At 44.5% G+C, this 13571-nt stretch overlaps 1 protein-coding gene across 7 annotated transcripts in view; it reads left to right on the top strand.

Moving 5' to 3' along the window:
- LOC139532320 (active breakpoint cluster region-related protein-like) overlaps window positions 1-13571 on the top strand; it is a 218784-nt gene that overhangs the window by 148165 nt on the left and 57048 nt on the right. For all 7 annotated transcript variants that reach the window (XM_071329793.1, XM_071329784.1, XM_071329800.1 and 4 more), the window contains 2 exons: window positions 9944-10041; window positions 10216-10347. In XM_071329793.1, coding sequence (XP_071185894.1) covers window positions 9944-10041; window positions 10216-10347 — 230 coding nt within the window. The remainder of the gene's footprint in view (window positions 1-9943; window positions 10042-10215; window positions 10348-13571) is intronic.

Genomic DNA, 13571 nt, shown 5'->3' with positions numbered 1-13571 from the left:
TACACTACACTGAGTGTACAAAACATTAGAAACACCTGCTCTTCCCATGACTGATCCCTTCTTGATGTCACCTGTTAAGTCCACTTAAATTAGTGTAAATCAAATCCAATTTTATTTGTCACATACACATGGTTAGCAGATGTTAATGCGAGCGTAGCGAAATGCTTGTGCTTCTAGTTCCGACAATGCAGTAATAACCAACAAGTAATCTAACCTAACAATTTCACAACTACTACCTTATTTTTATTTTATTTTTTTTATTTCACCTTTATTTAACCAGGTAGGCTAGTTGAGAACAAGTTCTCATTTGCAACTGCGACCTGGCCAAGATAAAGCATAGCAGTGTGAACAGACAACACAGAGTTACACATGGAGTAAACAATAAACAAGTCAATAACATGGTAGAAAAAAAGAGAATCTATATACAATGTGTGCAAAAGGCATGAGGTAGGCAATAAATCGAATAATTACAATTTAGCAGATTAACACTAGAGTGATAAATCATCAGATGATCATGTGCAAGAAGAGATACTGGTGTGCAAAAGAGCAGAAAAGTAAATAAATAAAAGCAGTATGGGGGGTGAGGTAGGTAAATTGGGTGGGTAGTTTACAGATGGACTATGTACAGCTGCAGCGATCGGTTAGCTGCTCGGGTAGCAGATTTTTAAAGTTGTTGAGGGAGATAAAAGTCTCCAACTTCAGAGATTTTTGCAATTCGTTCCAGTCGCAGGCAGCAGAGAACTGGAAGGAAAGGCGTCCAAATGAGGTTTTGGCTTTAGGGATGATCAGTGAGATACACCTGCTGGAGCGCGTGTTGCGGGTGGGTGTAGCCATCGTGACCAGTGAACTGAGATAAGGCGGCACTTTACCTAGCATAGCCTTGTAGATGACCTGGAGCCAGTGGGTCTGACGACGAACATGTAGCGAGGGCCAGCCGACTAGGGCATACAGGTCGCAGTGGTGGGTCGTATAAGGTGCTTTAGTAACAAAACGAATGGCACTGTGATAAACTGCATCCAGTTTGCTGAGTAGAGTATTGGAAGCTATTTTGTAGATGACATCGCCGAAGTCGAGGATCGGTAGGATAGTCAGTTTTACTAGGGTAAGTTTGGCGGCGTGAGTGAAGGAGGCTTTGTTGCGGAATAGAAAGCCGATTCTTGCTTTGATTTTGGATTGGAGATGTTTGATATGAGTCTGGAAGGAGAGTTTGCAGTCTAGCCAGACACCTAGGTACTTATAGATGTCCACATATTCTAGGTCGGAACCGTCCAGGGTGGTGATGCTAGTCGGGCGTGCGGGTGCAGGCAGCGAACGGTTGAAAAGCATGCATTTGGTTTTACTAGCGTTTAAGAGCAGTTGGAGGCCACGGAAGGAGTGTTGTATGGCATTGAAGCTCGTTTGGAGGTTAGATAGCACAGTGTTCAAGGAAGGGCCGGAAGTATATAGAATGGTGTCGTCTGCGTAGAGGTGGATCAGGGAATCGCCCGCAGCAAGAGCAACATCATTGATGTATACAGAGAAAAGAGTCGGCCTGAGAATTGAACCCTGTGGTACCCCCATAGAGACTGCCAGAGGACCGGACAACATGCCCTCCGATTTGACACACTGAACTCTGTCTGCAAAGTAGTTGGTGAACCAGGCAAGGCAGTCATTAGAAAAACCGAGGCTACTGAGTCTGCCGATAAGAATATGGTGATTGACAGAGTCGAAAGCCTTGGCCAGGTCGATGAAGACGGCTGCACAGTAATGTCTTTTATCGATGGCGGTTATGATATCGTTTAGTACCTTGAGCGTGGCTGAGGTGCACCCATGACCGGCTCGGAAACCGGATTGCACAGCGGAGAAGGTACGGTGGGATTCGAGATGGTCAGTGATCTGTTTGTTGACTTGGCTTTCGAAGACCTTAGATAGGCAGGGCAGGATGGATATAGGTCTGTAACAGTTTGGGTCCAGGGTGTCTCCCCCTTTGAAGAGGGGGATGACCGCGGCAGCTTTCCAATCCTTGGGGATCTCAGATGATACGAAGGAGAGGTTGAACAGGCTGGTGATAGGGGGTGCGACAATGGCGGCGGACAGTTTCAGAAATAGGGGGTCCAGATTGTCAAGCCCAGCTGATTTGTATGGGTCCAGGTTTTCCAGCTCTTTCAGAACATCTGCTATCTGGATTTGGGTAAAGGAGAAGCTGGGGAGGCTTGGGCGAGTAGCAGCGGGGGGGGGCGGGGCTGTTGGCCAAGGTTGGAGTCGCCAGGAGGAAGGCATGGCCAGCCATTGAGAAATGCTTGTTGAAGTCTTCGATTATCACGGATTTATCGGTGGTGACCGTGTTACCTAGCCTCAGTGCAGTGGGCAGCTGGGAGGAGGTGCTCTTGTTCTCCATGGACTTTACAGTATCCCAGAACTTTTTGGAGTTAGAGCTACAGGATGCAAATTTCTGCTTGAAAAAGCTGGCCTTTGCTTTCCTGACTGACTGTGTGTATTGGTTCCTGACTTCCCTGAACAGTTGCATATCGCGGGGGCTCTTCGATGCTATTGCAGTTCGCCACAGGATGTTTTTGTGCTGGTCGAGGGCAGTCAGGTCTGGAGTGAACCAAGGGCTATATCTGTTCTTGGTTCAGCATTTTTGGAACGGAGCATGCTTGTCTAATATGGTGAGGAAGTAACATTTAAAGAATGACCAGGCATCCTCAACTGACGGGATGAGGTCAATATCCTTCCAGGGTACCCGGGCCAGGTCGATTAGAAAGGCCTGCTCGCAGAAGTGTTTTAGGGAGCGGTTGACAGTGATGAGGGGTGGTCGTTTGACCGCGGACCCGTGGCGGATACAGGCAATGAGGCAGTGATCGCTGAGATCTTGATTGAAGACAGCAGAGGTGTATTTGGAGGGCAGGGTGGTCAGGATAATGTCTATTAGGGTGCCCATGTTTACGGATTTAGGGTTGTACCTGGTGGGTTCCTTGATGATTTGTGTGAGATTGAGGGCATCAAGCTTGGATTGTAGGACTGCCGGGGTGTTAAGCATATCCCAGTTTAGGTCACCTAACAGAACAAACTCTGAAGCTAGATGGGGAGCGATCAATTCACAGATGGTGTCCAGGGCACAGCTGGGAGCTGAGGGGGGTCGGTAGCAGGCGGCAACAGTGAGAGACTTATTTCTGGAGAGATTAATTTTTAAAATTAGAAGTTCGAACTGTTTGGGCATAGACCTGGAAAGTATGACAGAACTTTGCAGGCTATCTCTGCAGTAGATTGCAACTCCTCCCCCTTTGGCAGTTCTATCTTGACGGAAAGTGTTATAGTTGGGTATGGAAATCTCAGAATTTTTGGTGGCCTTCCTAAGCCAGGATTCGGACACGGCAAGGACATCAGGGTTGGCAGAGTGTGCTAAAGCGGTGAGTAAGGCAAACTTAGGGAGGAGGCTTCTGATGTTGACATGCATGAGGCCAAGGCTTTTTCGATCACAGAAGTCAACAAATGAGGGTGACTGGGGACATGCAGGGCCTGGGTTTACCTCCACATCACCCGAGGAACAGAGGAGTAGTAGGATGAGGGTGCGGCTAAAGGCTATCAAAACTGGTCGCCTAGAGCGTTGGGGACAAAGAATAAAAGGAGCAGATTTATGGGCGTGGTAGAATAGATTCTGGGCATAATGTGCAGACAGGGGTATGGTGGGGCGCGGGTACAGCGGAGGCAAGCCCAGGCACTGGGTGATGATAAGAGAGGTTGTATCTCTGGACATGCTGGTCTCAATGGGTGAGGTCACCGCATGTGTGGGGGGTGGGACAAAGGAGGTATCAGAGGTACGGAGAGTGGAACTACAGGGTCCATTGCAAACCAAAACAATGATAATGATAACTAGCCTGAACAACAGTATGCAAGGCATATTGATATTTGAGAGAGACATACAATAAGGCATAAAGTGATTGCAGGTCTTGATTGGGAGAGCTAGCTAAAACAACAGGTAAGATAACAGCAGCAATAACAGGGTGCTAGTCTAACACAGCAACAACAGGTAAAAATGGCGACGACTAGGCAGAGAGGGTCGGATTAACTACACACAGATCCTGAGTTAAAGCACAGAGCCGACAGATAAAACACAAATAAACAGAATGGAGTACCGTGAATTAATGGACAGTCAAGCATGCATCAGCTATGTAGCCAAGTGATCATAGTGTCCAGGGGGCAGCCGTAGATGGAGCAGGGAGGCCTCCACTAAGCTAGCACGCGGCGTTTAAAGTTAGTAGCCCGGGGGGTGGTCTGCTCAGACGGAGGGGGTCTGCTCAGACGTGGTCGTGTCGACAGAGAATCCAAGCCAGATGGCGATGGCGAAAGAGAGGTTGTGAATTGTAGAATTGTGTTTGCTAACTGGTGCTAGCTTCGTGGCAGTGGCGCTAGCTGCGCTAGCTACAAGCTAGCTGTGAGGATCAGAAGTAGTGGCTCAGGGATTACGGCAGGAATCCGGCGTTGTTGTCGAGAGACAGTCCGATGCTGGTAAATTGGTGAGTAATATCCAGGCTAATAACAGGGCTGGTGTCTGTGCAGAAGGTAAAAGCTACTAGCAGCGGCAAAAAAATGGCGAAATTAGCTTGTAGCTGATTTAGACCAGTTGTGATGGATTGGCAGGGCTCTGTGTCGGCAAAAAAAAAAAAAGGTCCAGTCCAATTGGCAAAAGAGGTATTGTAGCCCAAGAATTCGCTGGTAGACCTCTTCGGCTAGCCGGCAGATGGGCCTAGCTCGAGGCTAGCTCAAGGCTAACTGGTGCTTGCTTCGGGACAGAGGTGTTAGCCAGTAGTAGCCACTCGGTTGCAGCTAGCTAGCTGTGATGATACGGTGTAATTGTCCAGAGCTTGCGTCAGGAATCCGGTGATGTGGTAGAGAAAAAGCAGTCCTATATGCTCTTATACACACAAGTGTAAAGGGATAAAGAATATGTACATAAAGATATATGAATGAGTGATGGTACAGAACGGCATAGGCAAGATGCAGTAGATGGTATAGAGTACAGTATATACATATGAGTCATGTAGATGAAGGGGAGGAGACAGGTTAAAGAAGGATTGGTGAAGCTGTTCCACTCCCTGTATATAGGGAATAGGATGCTGTTTGGAACACAAGTCTGATAGAGATGTCTTAGTTTGTCTTAGTTTGTCTTAGTTTGTTTGGGGAATTCCTTTGAGAAGGGACATTACAGAGACTAGAGTGGACCGTATGTGGATCTGATATTTCACGTGTTTAGTTTTATTGTCGGCTTCCCCGGTCTCTGCCCTTCAATTTTGTGTTGCTCTGATTCTATCTTTCGAGCGTATTGTGTGTACAAGCCGTATGTCAACCATTTGCTCCCTTGCATAAAAGTGTGTGCCTGTGTGTTGGTTATTCTGTATGTGTTGTGTGTGTGTGTGTATTTGCTTGTATACAGTACTATTCTATGTATAGCTCGTAACACTACAGCACACGCTGCCTCCAGTCCTTCCTATTGGACACTGGAGTTAGGGGATATACACCCCCTCTCCAGGGTTGTTTTTAGAAACTGCATTATGTACAAACATGTCCTATTAGAACGATCTTATCAACACTGCCACCCGTAGTTTCTTTCAATAGGAAGCAGAGATGCATTTCAGCTCAGGGCAACGTTTCAGAAGTGGGTCAGAGGAAGTAGCTAAGAGTCTACTGGTCCCTCCAAAAACATTGACCGAGAATAGAGGTGTTTAAGCATTGGAGTCAACATGGGAACGCTTTCGACACCTTGTAGAGTCCATGCACTGACGAATTGAGGCTGTTCTGAGGGTAAAAGTCGGTGCAACTCAATATTAGGAAGGCGTTACTAATGTTTTGTACGCTCAGTGTATGTCATGTTTTGAACTTTATGTAGGGGAGAGATTTTCTCATCTCTGCCTCTCTATGCATAATGTAATCCAGCCCTCCCTGCATCCTTTACTCATGCAACGGTTAGTGTTATCATCCCGGATCCAATTAAAAATAATTTGATAAGACAATTTCCTTCTTCATAATGTTCCTTCCTTGGAATTCCACTTTTTTCCAATAAGTTCTAAATAAAGCAGTAGATTCATCATGTTACAGTCAGGAGCTGTGTTTGGGAGGCAGGCAGGGAGACAGGCACGCACACACACACACCACACACACACCATAAAGCAGACAAACCCTCCTCCCTGTCTCTAGGTCGTGTTGTTCTTTCAGACCCAGTTTAGATGGTTGCTTTAAGTCTTCAGAATGACTGTTTTAGTCTCAGGTTTTGCTGACCACTGTTTCACCTACAAATGAACACACATCTGCAGGCTAGGATTAGGAAGAGGTCACACACACACACACACACACACAAACAAAGAGAAGGGGTCAACTTCCAGGTCGTCTGGACAGAATCAGGATGGTATCCATTAACCTCTGTGTGTGTGTGTGTTGTGTGTGTGTGTGTGACTGGTAAGACTCCTCACTGACCACCAGATTCATGAGGGCAGGAAGAGGCCTCCCAATAAAATGACAGCCCTCAGGGCTTATTCAACCAATCACCACCAGCCGCCAGCTCTCATTTTCATCGTGTCACATTTCTGAAGGTTCCTTTGGCAACACTACTAACACACATTAAAACAAGGCTAAATATGTTCTTTCTGGCCCTGTTTTTAGTTGTAGGATTTCAGGTCCAGGCCTATAAACCTAGTTCAGATTTGAAGGGAAAATAAACTTTGAGATAAAAGTAGCCCAGGAGTATGATGTATGAATGTTTCCCTTAGTGGTGTTGGGTTTACACTAAGTCTGAACAGTCATAACTTTCAGAAAGGTGCTTTGGACAGAGGTGTAAATCTGACACAGCAGGGAGTTGTGCTTCCGATATATATTTTTTCTCTTAACGAAGCCAAATGCTATTTCTGTGAGCATTAACAGTGATAAACTACCCTGTCTAACTCTCTGTGAACTCACTTCAGTGCAGCAGCACACTAGGCCTATGTCCAATTATGTACAGTACTATTTATTTCCCAGTAGTCTTGAATTTCTCATACTTTGAGTGCATCCCAAATTACACCCTATTCCCTACTTTTGACCAGGGCCCATAGAGCTCTGGTCAAATGTAGTGCTCTATACAGGGAATAGGGTTCCATTTGGGACTAAGACTTTGAATTTAACTGATACAGACAGTAGTTAGTGTGTTCCTCCTCAGCCATCGGTTGTCAGGTCACTCTGATAGTCACCCATGTAGCGGATGTGTCTAATTACTAAAGCGTGACTCCATTTTTAAAACACCCCCCAAATGATCAGTTACACCCCTCCGTGCCGTTCCTCTCCAGTCTGGATCCTTCTGCTTTCTTCTGCTTGAGTCACAAGCAAGTCTCAAGTCAAGAGGTTCCGAGTCTCAAGTCGAGTCCCATGTAGAACGGGTAAAGACTCGAGTTAATTCCAAGTTGTGCATTCTAAGAGCAAGTCGAGTTGAGTCACACGTTTTCAATTCAAATCTCAAGTCAAGTAAAAACAAAATCTATACTTGCAACGACTTGATCAGCTACAAATCTTTGTCTGTTTATCGAGGCTACAGGACAGCCCTTTTCATTATTTTGTCTACAACATGTTTTTATTAGCCTATGGAATTGTAAAATATGGACCTTCTAGCATGAAATCAGCAGAAGGCAAGGCAGGTTGACGTGCTCAGTGTAGATTTATTTACGGGTCTCAGTGATCCAATGGTGAAAGCTCCATATCATACAAAATATACAAGTCGATTAACCAAATATACATGGGCAATAGCCCAAAAGAAATAGCCTCTGTATCAGGCTTAACCTGTCCTATCTGAACAGACACTGGTAGCGGGCAAGACTGTACAGCTTCCCCTTGAGAAACCAAATTGAATCTATCAAACAAGAACTCAAACTGGTAGCCCTACATAATATAAACACTTGGCCCGAGACCATACCTTTACCCAATTGGCAATTACAACCATATTCCACATATATTGTTATATTGATTGATCTTAATCAGACGTAATGATATTTCAACCATGCATACATGGAACAATCATTTTATCTTATTCAACGACTCCAAAGCGTGGAGCGCAGGCCACGTAGCCTATTTCTATCACACGGAGTATATTACGCACAACAAAAATGACAGCGATATAGGACACAGACACACGGATCTCCGACATAGACCAGGAAATATGAACAAATGAAACTTTACATTTAATGAAATAAACAGAACTTCTACCTCATGAGTCTTTTGAACGTTCATGTGCGCTATAAACATCACGCCCACTCATAGCAGGGTAAGAAATGGTTGGCTATGAAAGGAAAATGTATCGTAGTAGGCCTGTCAAATATGAAACAGAAATGTCTACGTGTTGCAATTAACAGTAAGGTAATGGAATGATTCATCGCTAGCAGTTATTGCATTATTAGATGGAATATATATTTACCTCCCGAGTGGCGCAGCAAGGCACTGCATTGCAGTGTTTGTTACAATTGTTACATACCAAAAGACCAGTTGGCCTCTGCTAGTAATTATTGCCCCATTTCTGGTGACATTGCAAAGTAAACAGTTAATATTCTTGATCACCAAACACTTTTTGGAGCTGCATATTTATATATTATGGCAAGCCTCACTCCCTAAATTTTGACATTTGCGCATTTTATAGCTGTACAGCAAATCAACATTCTGTTCGCAAGCTCACCCAACCTGTGTTGATTGACAGTTTTCTGGTCCAATCAGAGTGCGCGTTTCACTAGCCAATCTGTTGCATTTTTTTTTTGCAAGGGCGATTCTGCGGCTACTGTCTTTGTCTGCGTGTAGATTAATCCACGTAGTGTCTGTGCCACAAAATGAGTGACAAAACATTACAAAACCTGGCCAGATAATTTCAAGTCATATATCTCGAGTCAAAGTCGAGTCCCGAGTCTTGAGGCTCCAAGTCGAGTCTCAAGTCATCAAATTTGTGACTTGAGTCCACAAGTCTGCCTAACCTAATCCAGATTCTGATATGTCTATGAGCTAAACCCAGACAGACATGGGTCATGCTATTGTTTTCATATTGCTACGCCATGTGTGACTATGTACTACAGTGTAAACACTGTCTCTAGTTCTGTGCGTGGGTGATGTGACTGTGTGTTCACGGGTCAGGGTGGGTAACCATCCATCATGCTGTCAGAGAGCAGTCGAGACCCCAGGGACTAGCGGGGCTGGAGAGAGAGGCCTCTGGCTTGGTCTCTTAGACCAGTGCAGGGGAGACATTGTAATGGATATCTGGATAAATGGCCTATAGAGACTAGTGCATTAGCATAAACATGAGTACATTAGCCTAGCTGATGCTCTGCTGAGCTGAGGGGAATACCTGGCCCTGAGGACTTGTGTGTGTGTGTGTGTGTGTGTGTGTGTGTGTGTGTGTGTGTGTGTGTGTGTGTGTGTGTGTGTGTGTGTGTGTGTGTGTGTGTGTACCTTTATTCATTCTATCATTAATACAGGCCTCTACCATTAGGTGGTAAGGGCTTGAGAAGTAATACAGACCTCTACCATTAGGTGGTAAGGGCTTGAGAAGTAATACAGGCCTCTACCATTAGGTGGTAAGGGCTTGAGAAGTAATACAGGCCTCTACCATTAGGTGGTAAGGGCTTGAGAAGTAATACAGGCCTCTACCATTAGGTGGTAAGGGCTTGAGAAGTAATACAGGCCTCTACCATTAGGTGGTAAGGGCTTGAAAAGTAATACATGCCTCTACCATTAGGTGGTAAGGGCTTGAGAAGTAATACAGGCCTCTACCATTAGGTGGTAAGGGCTTGAGAAACTAATTGTCAGTGACCACTGATACAGACATGATCTAGCTCTACACAATTGTGGAACGATCATATTAAAATGTCTATCCATTTACTGTCAGTCTTGCTATTATTGTGTTATAAGTGCTGATTATTTTAGATTCACTCATTGTGATTTCTGACTCCTGTGTCCTGTTCAGATCTGTACTGTACCCTGGAGGTGGACTCCTACGGCTACTTTGTCAGCAAAGCCAAGACCCGCGTCTTCAGAGACACCACTGAACCACAGTGGAACGAGGTGAGAGACCAACACTCGTCAGAGCTCCAATGTTCAGATCGTATTTCAGTCGGTTAGTCATGCTGTCAACAGGGCGTTGAACTCAATATCCAATACTCCATCATTCGGTCTGTTATTTGGACCGATAGGAAATTGAACCCTATTCTCATGTCCTTCCTGTCTGTTGTCCAATAGGAATTTGAGATCGAGCTGGAAGGTTCTCAGTGCCTGCGGATCCTGTGCTACGAGAAATGCTACGACAAGACCAAGCTCAACAAGGATGACAATGAGATCGTGGACATCATCATGGGCAAGGGCCAGGTGCAGGTAAGGAGAGAGGGACAACCCTCACCTCGCTGTAAAGTTATTCCATAAGCATATATGGACTTGTTTGCTCTTATGGACCCTCACAGAAACATACAGTACCAGAAGCCATGGAGCAATGCATTCAGCTCAGACTTTTCCCCAACATGTGACTCACTCTTAATGTTGTCTGGTCTCTTGTGTGCAATAGTTGGGTTTTGTTGTGGTGGACTACTTTGACGTGGGTCGGTTGGTTTAACTGTCTGAGAAAGAGGGACAGCGAGAGAATGAGAGAGTGAGTATTAGAGACTGAGTACGTGGGAGGTTTTCCCCCTTCCTTATGGGAAAATACACTCTTAAAAAATCCCTCGCTCTCAGAATGTCCTTTGACTGTAACATGTTTGGGAAGGTTGTGCATTGCTATCTGTGGTTAGTTATTAAGACTAGTCTCAGTAGTCTCTTCCCACAACCGCTGTACCACCATGACTCTGACAAGGGAGAATTAGAGACCACTATTTGTAGATTTCCCAGAGACTCCTTGTTCTTGCATCAGGTCAAGTAGGGCTTGACTCTTCTCATTTTGTCTGTAGCTGCGTAGTGTAGTTATGACTTTCCACTGTCACCTTCATGATAGTTATTCTCCTCTTCAGGCCTGTTTAAGTTATCCCATCGTCCGCCATCTTTGATTTTCCTCCTAAATCTGGGTCAACTTTGAGGATTATTAAAGGAGTATTACTAAAGAATGCACAGTACTGTATTGTTGCTTATTTCTCTAGTGGTGCAATCGTAGTGTAGCTAGAGGTGAGCTTGGAGCAAGTTTGACTCTTTAGTTCCTTAACCTGTTTTTTCTGAGTTAATTTTTTTCACTACTCCCACACAGAAATCAGTATCAACTATTCACTGGTGTTTTTGGTGGTTGTTACAGAACAGCTTTTTCAGGTAGAAACAAGCTCACTGCCTGGTCGTCATGGGAATACCGAGCTCTCTCAAACGGAAGAGTCTGGAAAGTGGGGCAAACTAGAAATACTGAGTGAAAAATTATTCCTTTTAAGACAAGTCACAGCTAAAGCATTCTTCTCCAAAAGATTCAACTAGTGTTGTGTGGAGAATATACTTAGACGGTATATTAGATGTGTTTATATAAATAACAAACTATTAGCCTAGATGGTTCATAATCTTCTTACATTACTTATCTTACACTCCAGCATCTCTTTAGTTCTTTGAAGTGTGTCTGTTTTCTGTCCTTGACTGACGTGTCTCTTCAAGTATAGCGAAGAATCTCACTCCACGATGCCCTCTCATTGGCAGTCCAATTTGGAGAGAGTTCGTTTTTATAGAGCTGTTTAAATGGTTGCCTGTTTCTATTTCCCTGACTACGTGCAGAAAAGCGCTTTGGACTGAGCAGGTTTTATTTGCCTCTAGTGAACCAGAGAGCATGTCTGGCCTGTCTAAGTGAATGGTCCTCTGTGCGTACTAACTCTGCCTAGTAACTGAGGAATGTCCACGTTCTCTCGCTATGCTATGCATTCTGAGATGTCAGGTACTTGGGTTATGGTGATGTCATCATAGCCCATATGTGTCATCCATTTTGTCCCAGCATGTGGTATACCCCTCTTCCTCCCCTGGCAGCCTCTAAGGCAGTAGTTCTCAAACCGCTCCTCGGGGACCCCCAGACATTTCACAATTTTGTTGTAGCCCTGAACTCATCTTATTCACCTATTCGAAGGCTGATGATTAGTTGACAAGTTGAATCAGGTGTGCTAGCTCTTGAGTAGATCAAATACATGGAACGGCTGGGGGTCTCCGAGGAGAGGTTTGAGAACCACTGCTCTAAGGGTCTCTGAAGTATGATCAATTATGATTGGTTGTAACGCTTTCTGAGAACATGCAGTTTACACTACTCCAGTGTTTCCCAACTCCATTCCTCCAGTACCCCCAACAGTACAAATGTATATTGTAGCCCTGGACATGCACACCTGATTCAACTTGTCAACTAATCATCAAGCCCTTGATGAACTGAATCAAGTATGTTTGTCCGGGGATACAACAGAAATGTGTGCTGTTGGGGGTACTGGATGCCTGGAGTGGGGAAACACTGGACTACTCCATACAGTAAACACTACTCCTACAACATAGACTTCTACAGTACAGTAGAGTACAAACAATAATGATATTACTACCAGTAATGATTTGTTCTATTTCTGTCTATTTTAATTTCCTGGTCTGATCTATAAATGAGGATTAGTCAAATTGAGAAAAAAGCCTAATTAAAGGTTAATTAAAGCACCTCCTGATCTTTGGCCAGGCACCTTTTTGAAACATATTATATTCCACTGTAATTCCACTGTAATCCTTGTAATGGGTTCATGAGGTTTCTCGTTTTCCTGCAGAGGAAGAGTGGATGAGTGAGCCTGTTACCTCTGATTGAACTGATTAGGAGTGGAACACTAGACTTTGGAGGATGTGTAGGATAAGTGTGTGTGTGGGTACTGAGGCACTGAGCTACAGACCTGCCTCATACCAACGTCATGGCTAAGATGTACTGTACCCTCTACTCACTCATAGGGGTACAACAGCCTGGCAGAGAGGCACACTGTCTTCTGGGATAACACACTGCCACCTAGCCAACAACAGCCACGTTGTCAAAAAATGAACAAATAAATAAATATATTATTCACCACATGTTGTTCACTGCTTGCTGTTGGAAAAAGTAGTGAGAGAAGGGAATGGCATGTTCAGTCCCAGGCTGAGAGATGGTGTGATTGGTGATGAGTGTTGCTAGGGGAGAGGAGAGTTTCACTCTGCAGTGAGAGAGGCAGCCAATTACTTATCACTGTAAGAGAGGCTTGAGCTGAAAAGGAAACTCTCAAAAGAGAGAACTTATCAGTATTTCCTTTGCTTGCATCAGTGCTATTGGCTGAGCGTGGGAGACCATGTCCCTGATATGAATGTGACTGCTGCTATGTGTAATAGTGCTGGTTAAGGGATAGGGACACTGTAGAATGAGAGAGAGAGTCTCTATAGCAAGGACCGAAAGATGTTCAGAAAACACTGTGAGGAGCTAATATGGAGTATAGGGGACATTAAAGTAAAGGGACATGCAGTACTAGTCAAAAGTTTGGACACCTACTCATTCAAGGGTCTACATTGTAGAATAATAGTGAAGACATCAAAACTATGAAATAGCACATATGGAATCATGTAGTAACCAAAAAAGTGTTAAACAAAACATATATTTTAATTATTCA

Source organism: Salvelinus alpinus, chromosome 1 (assembly GCF_045679555.1).
Source record: "Salvelinus alpinus chromosome 1, SLU_Salpinus.1, whole genome shotgun sequence".
Taxonomy (NCBI): Eukaryota; Metazoa; Chordata; class Actinopteri; order Salmoniformes; family Salmonidae; genus Salvelinus; species Salvelinus alpinus.
The sequence above is the reverse complement of the archived record's forward strand: the minus strand, read 5'-3'. Positions and strand labels throughout refer to the sequence as shown.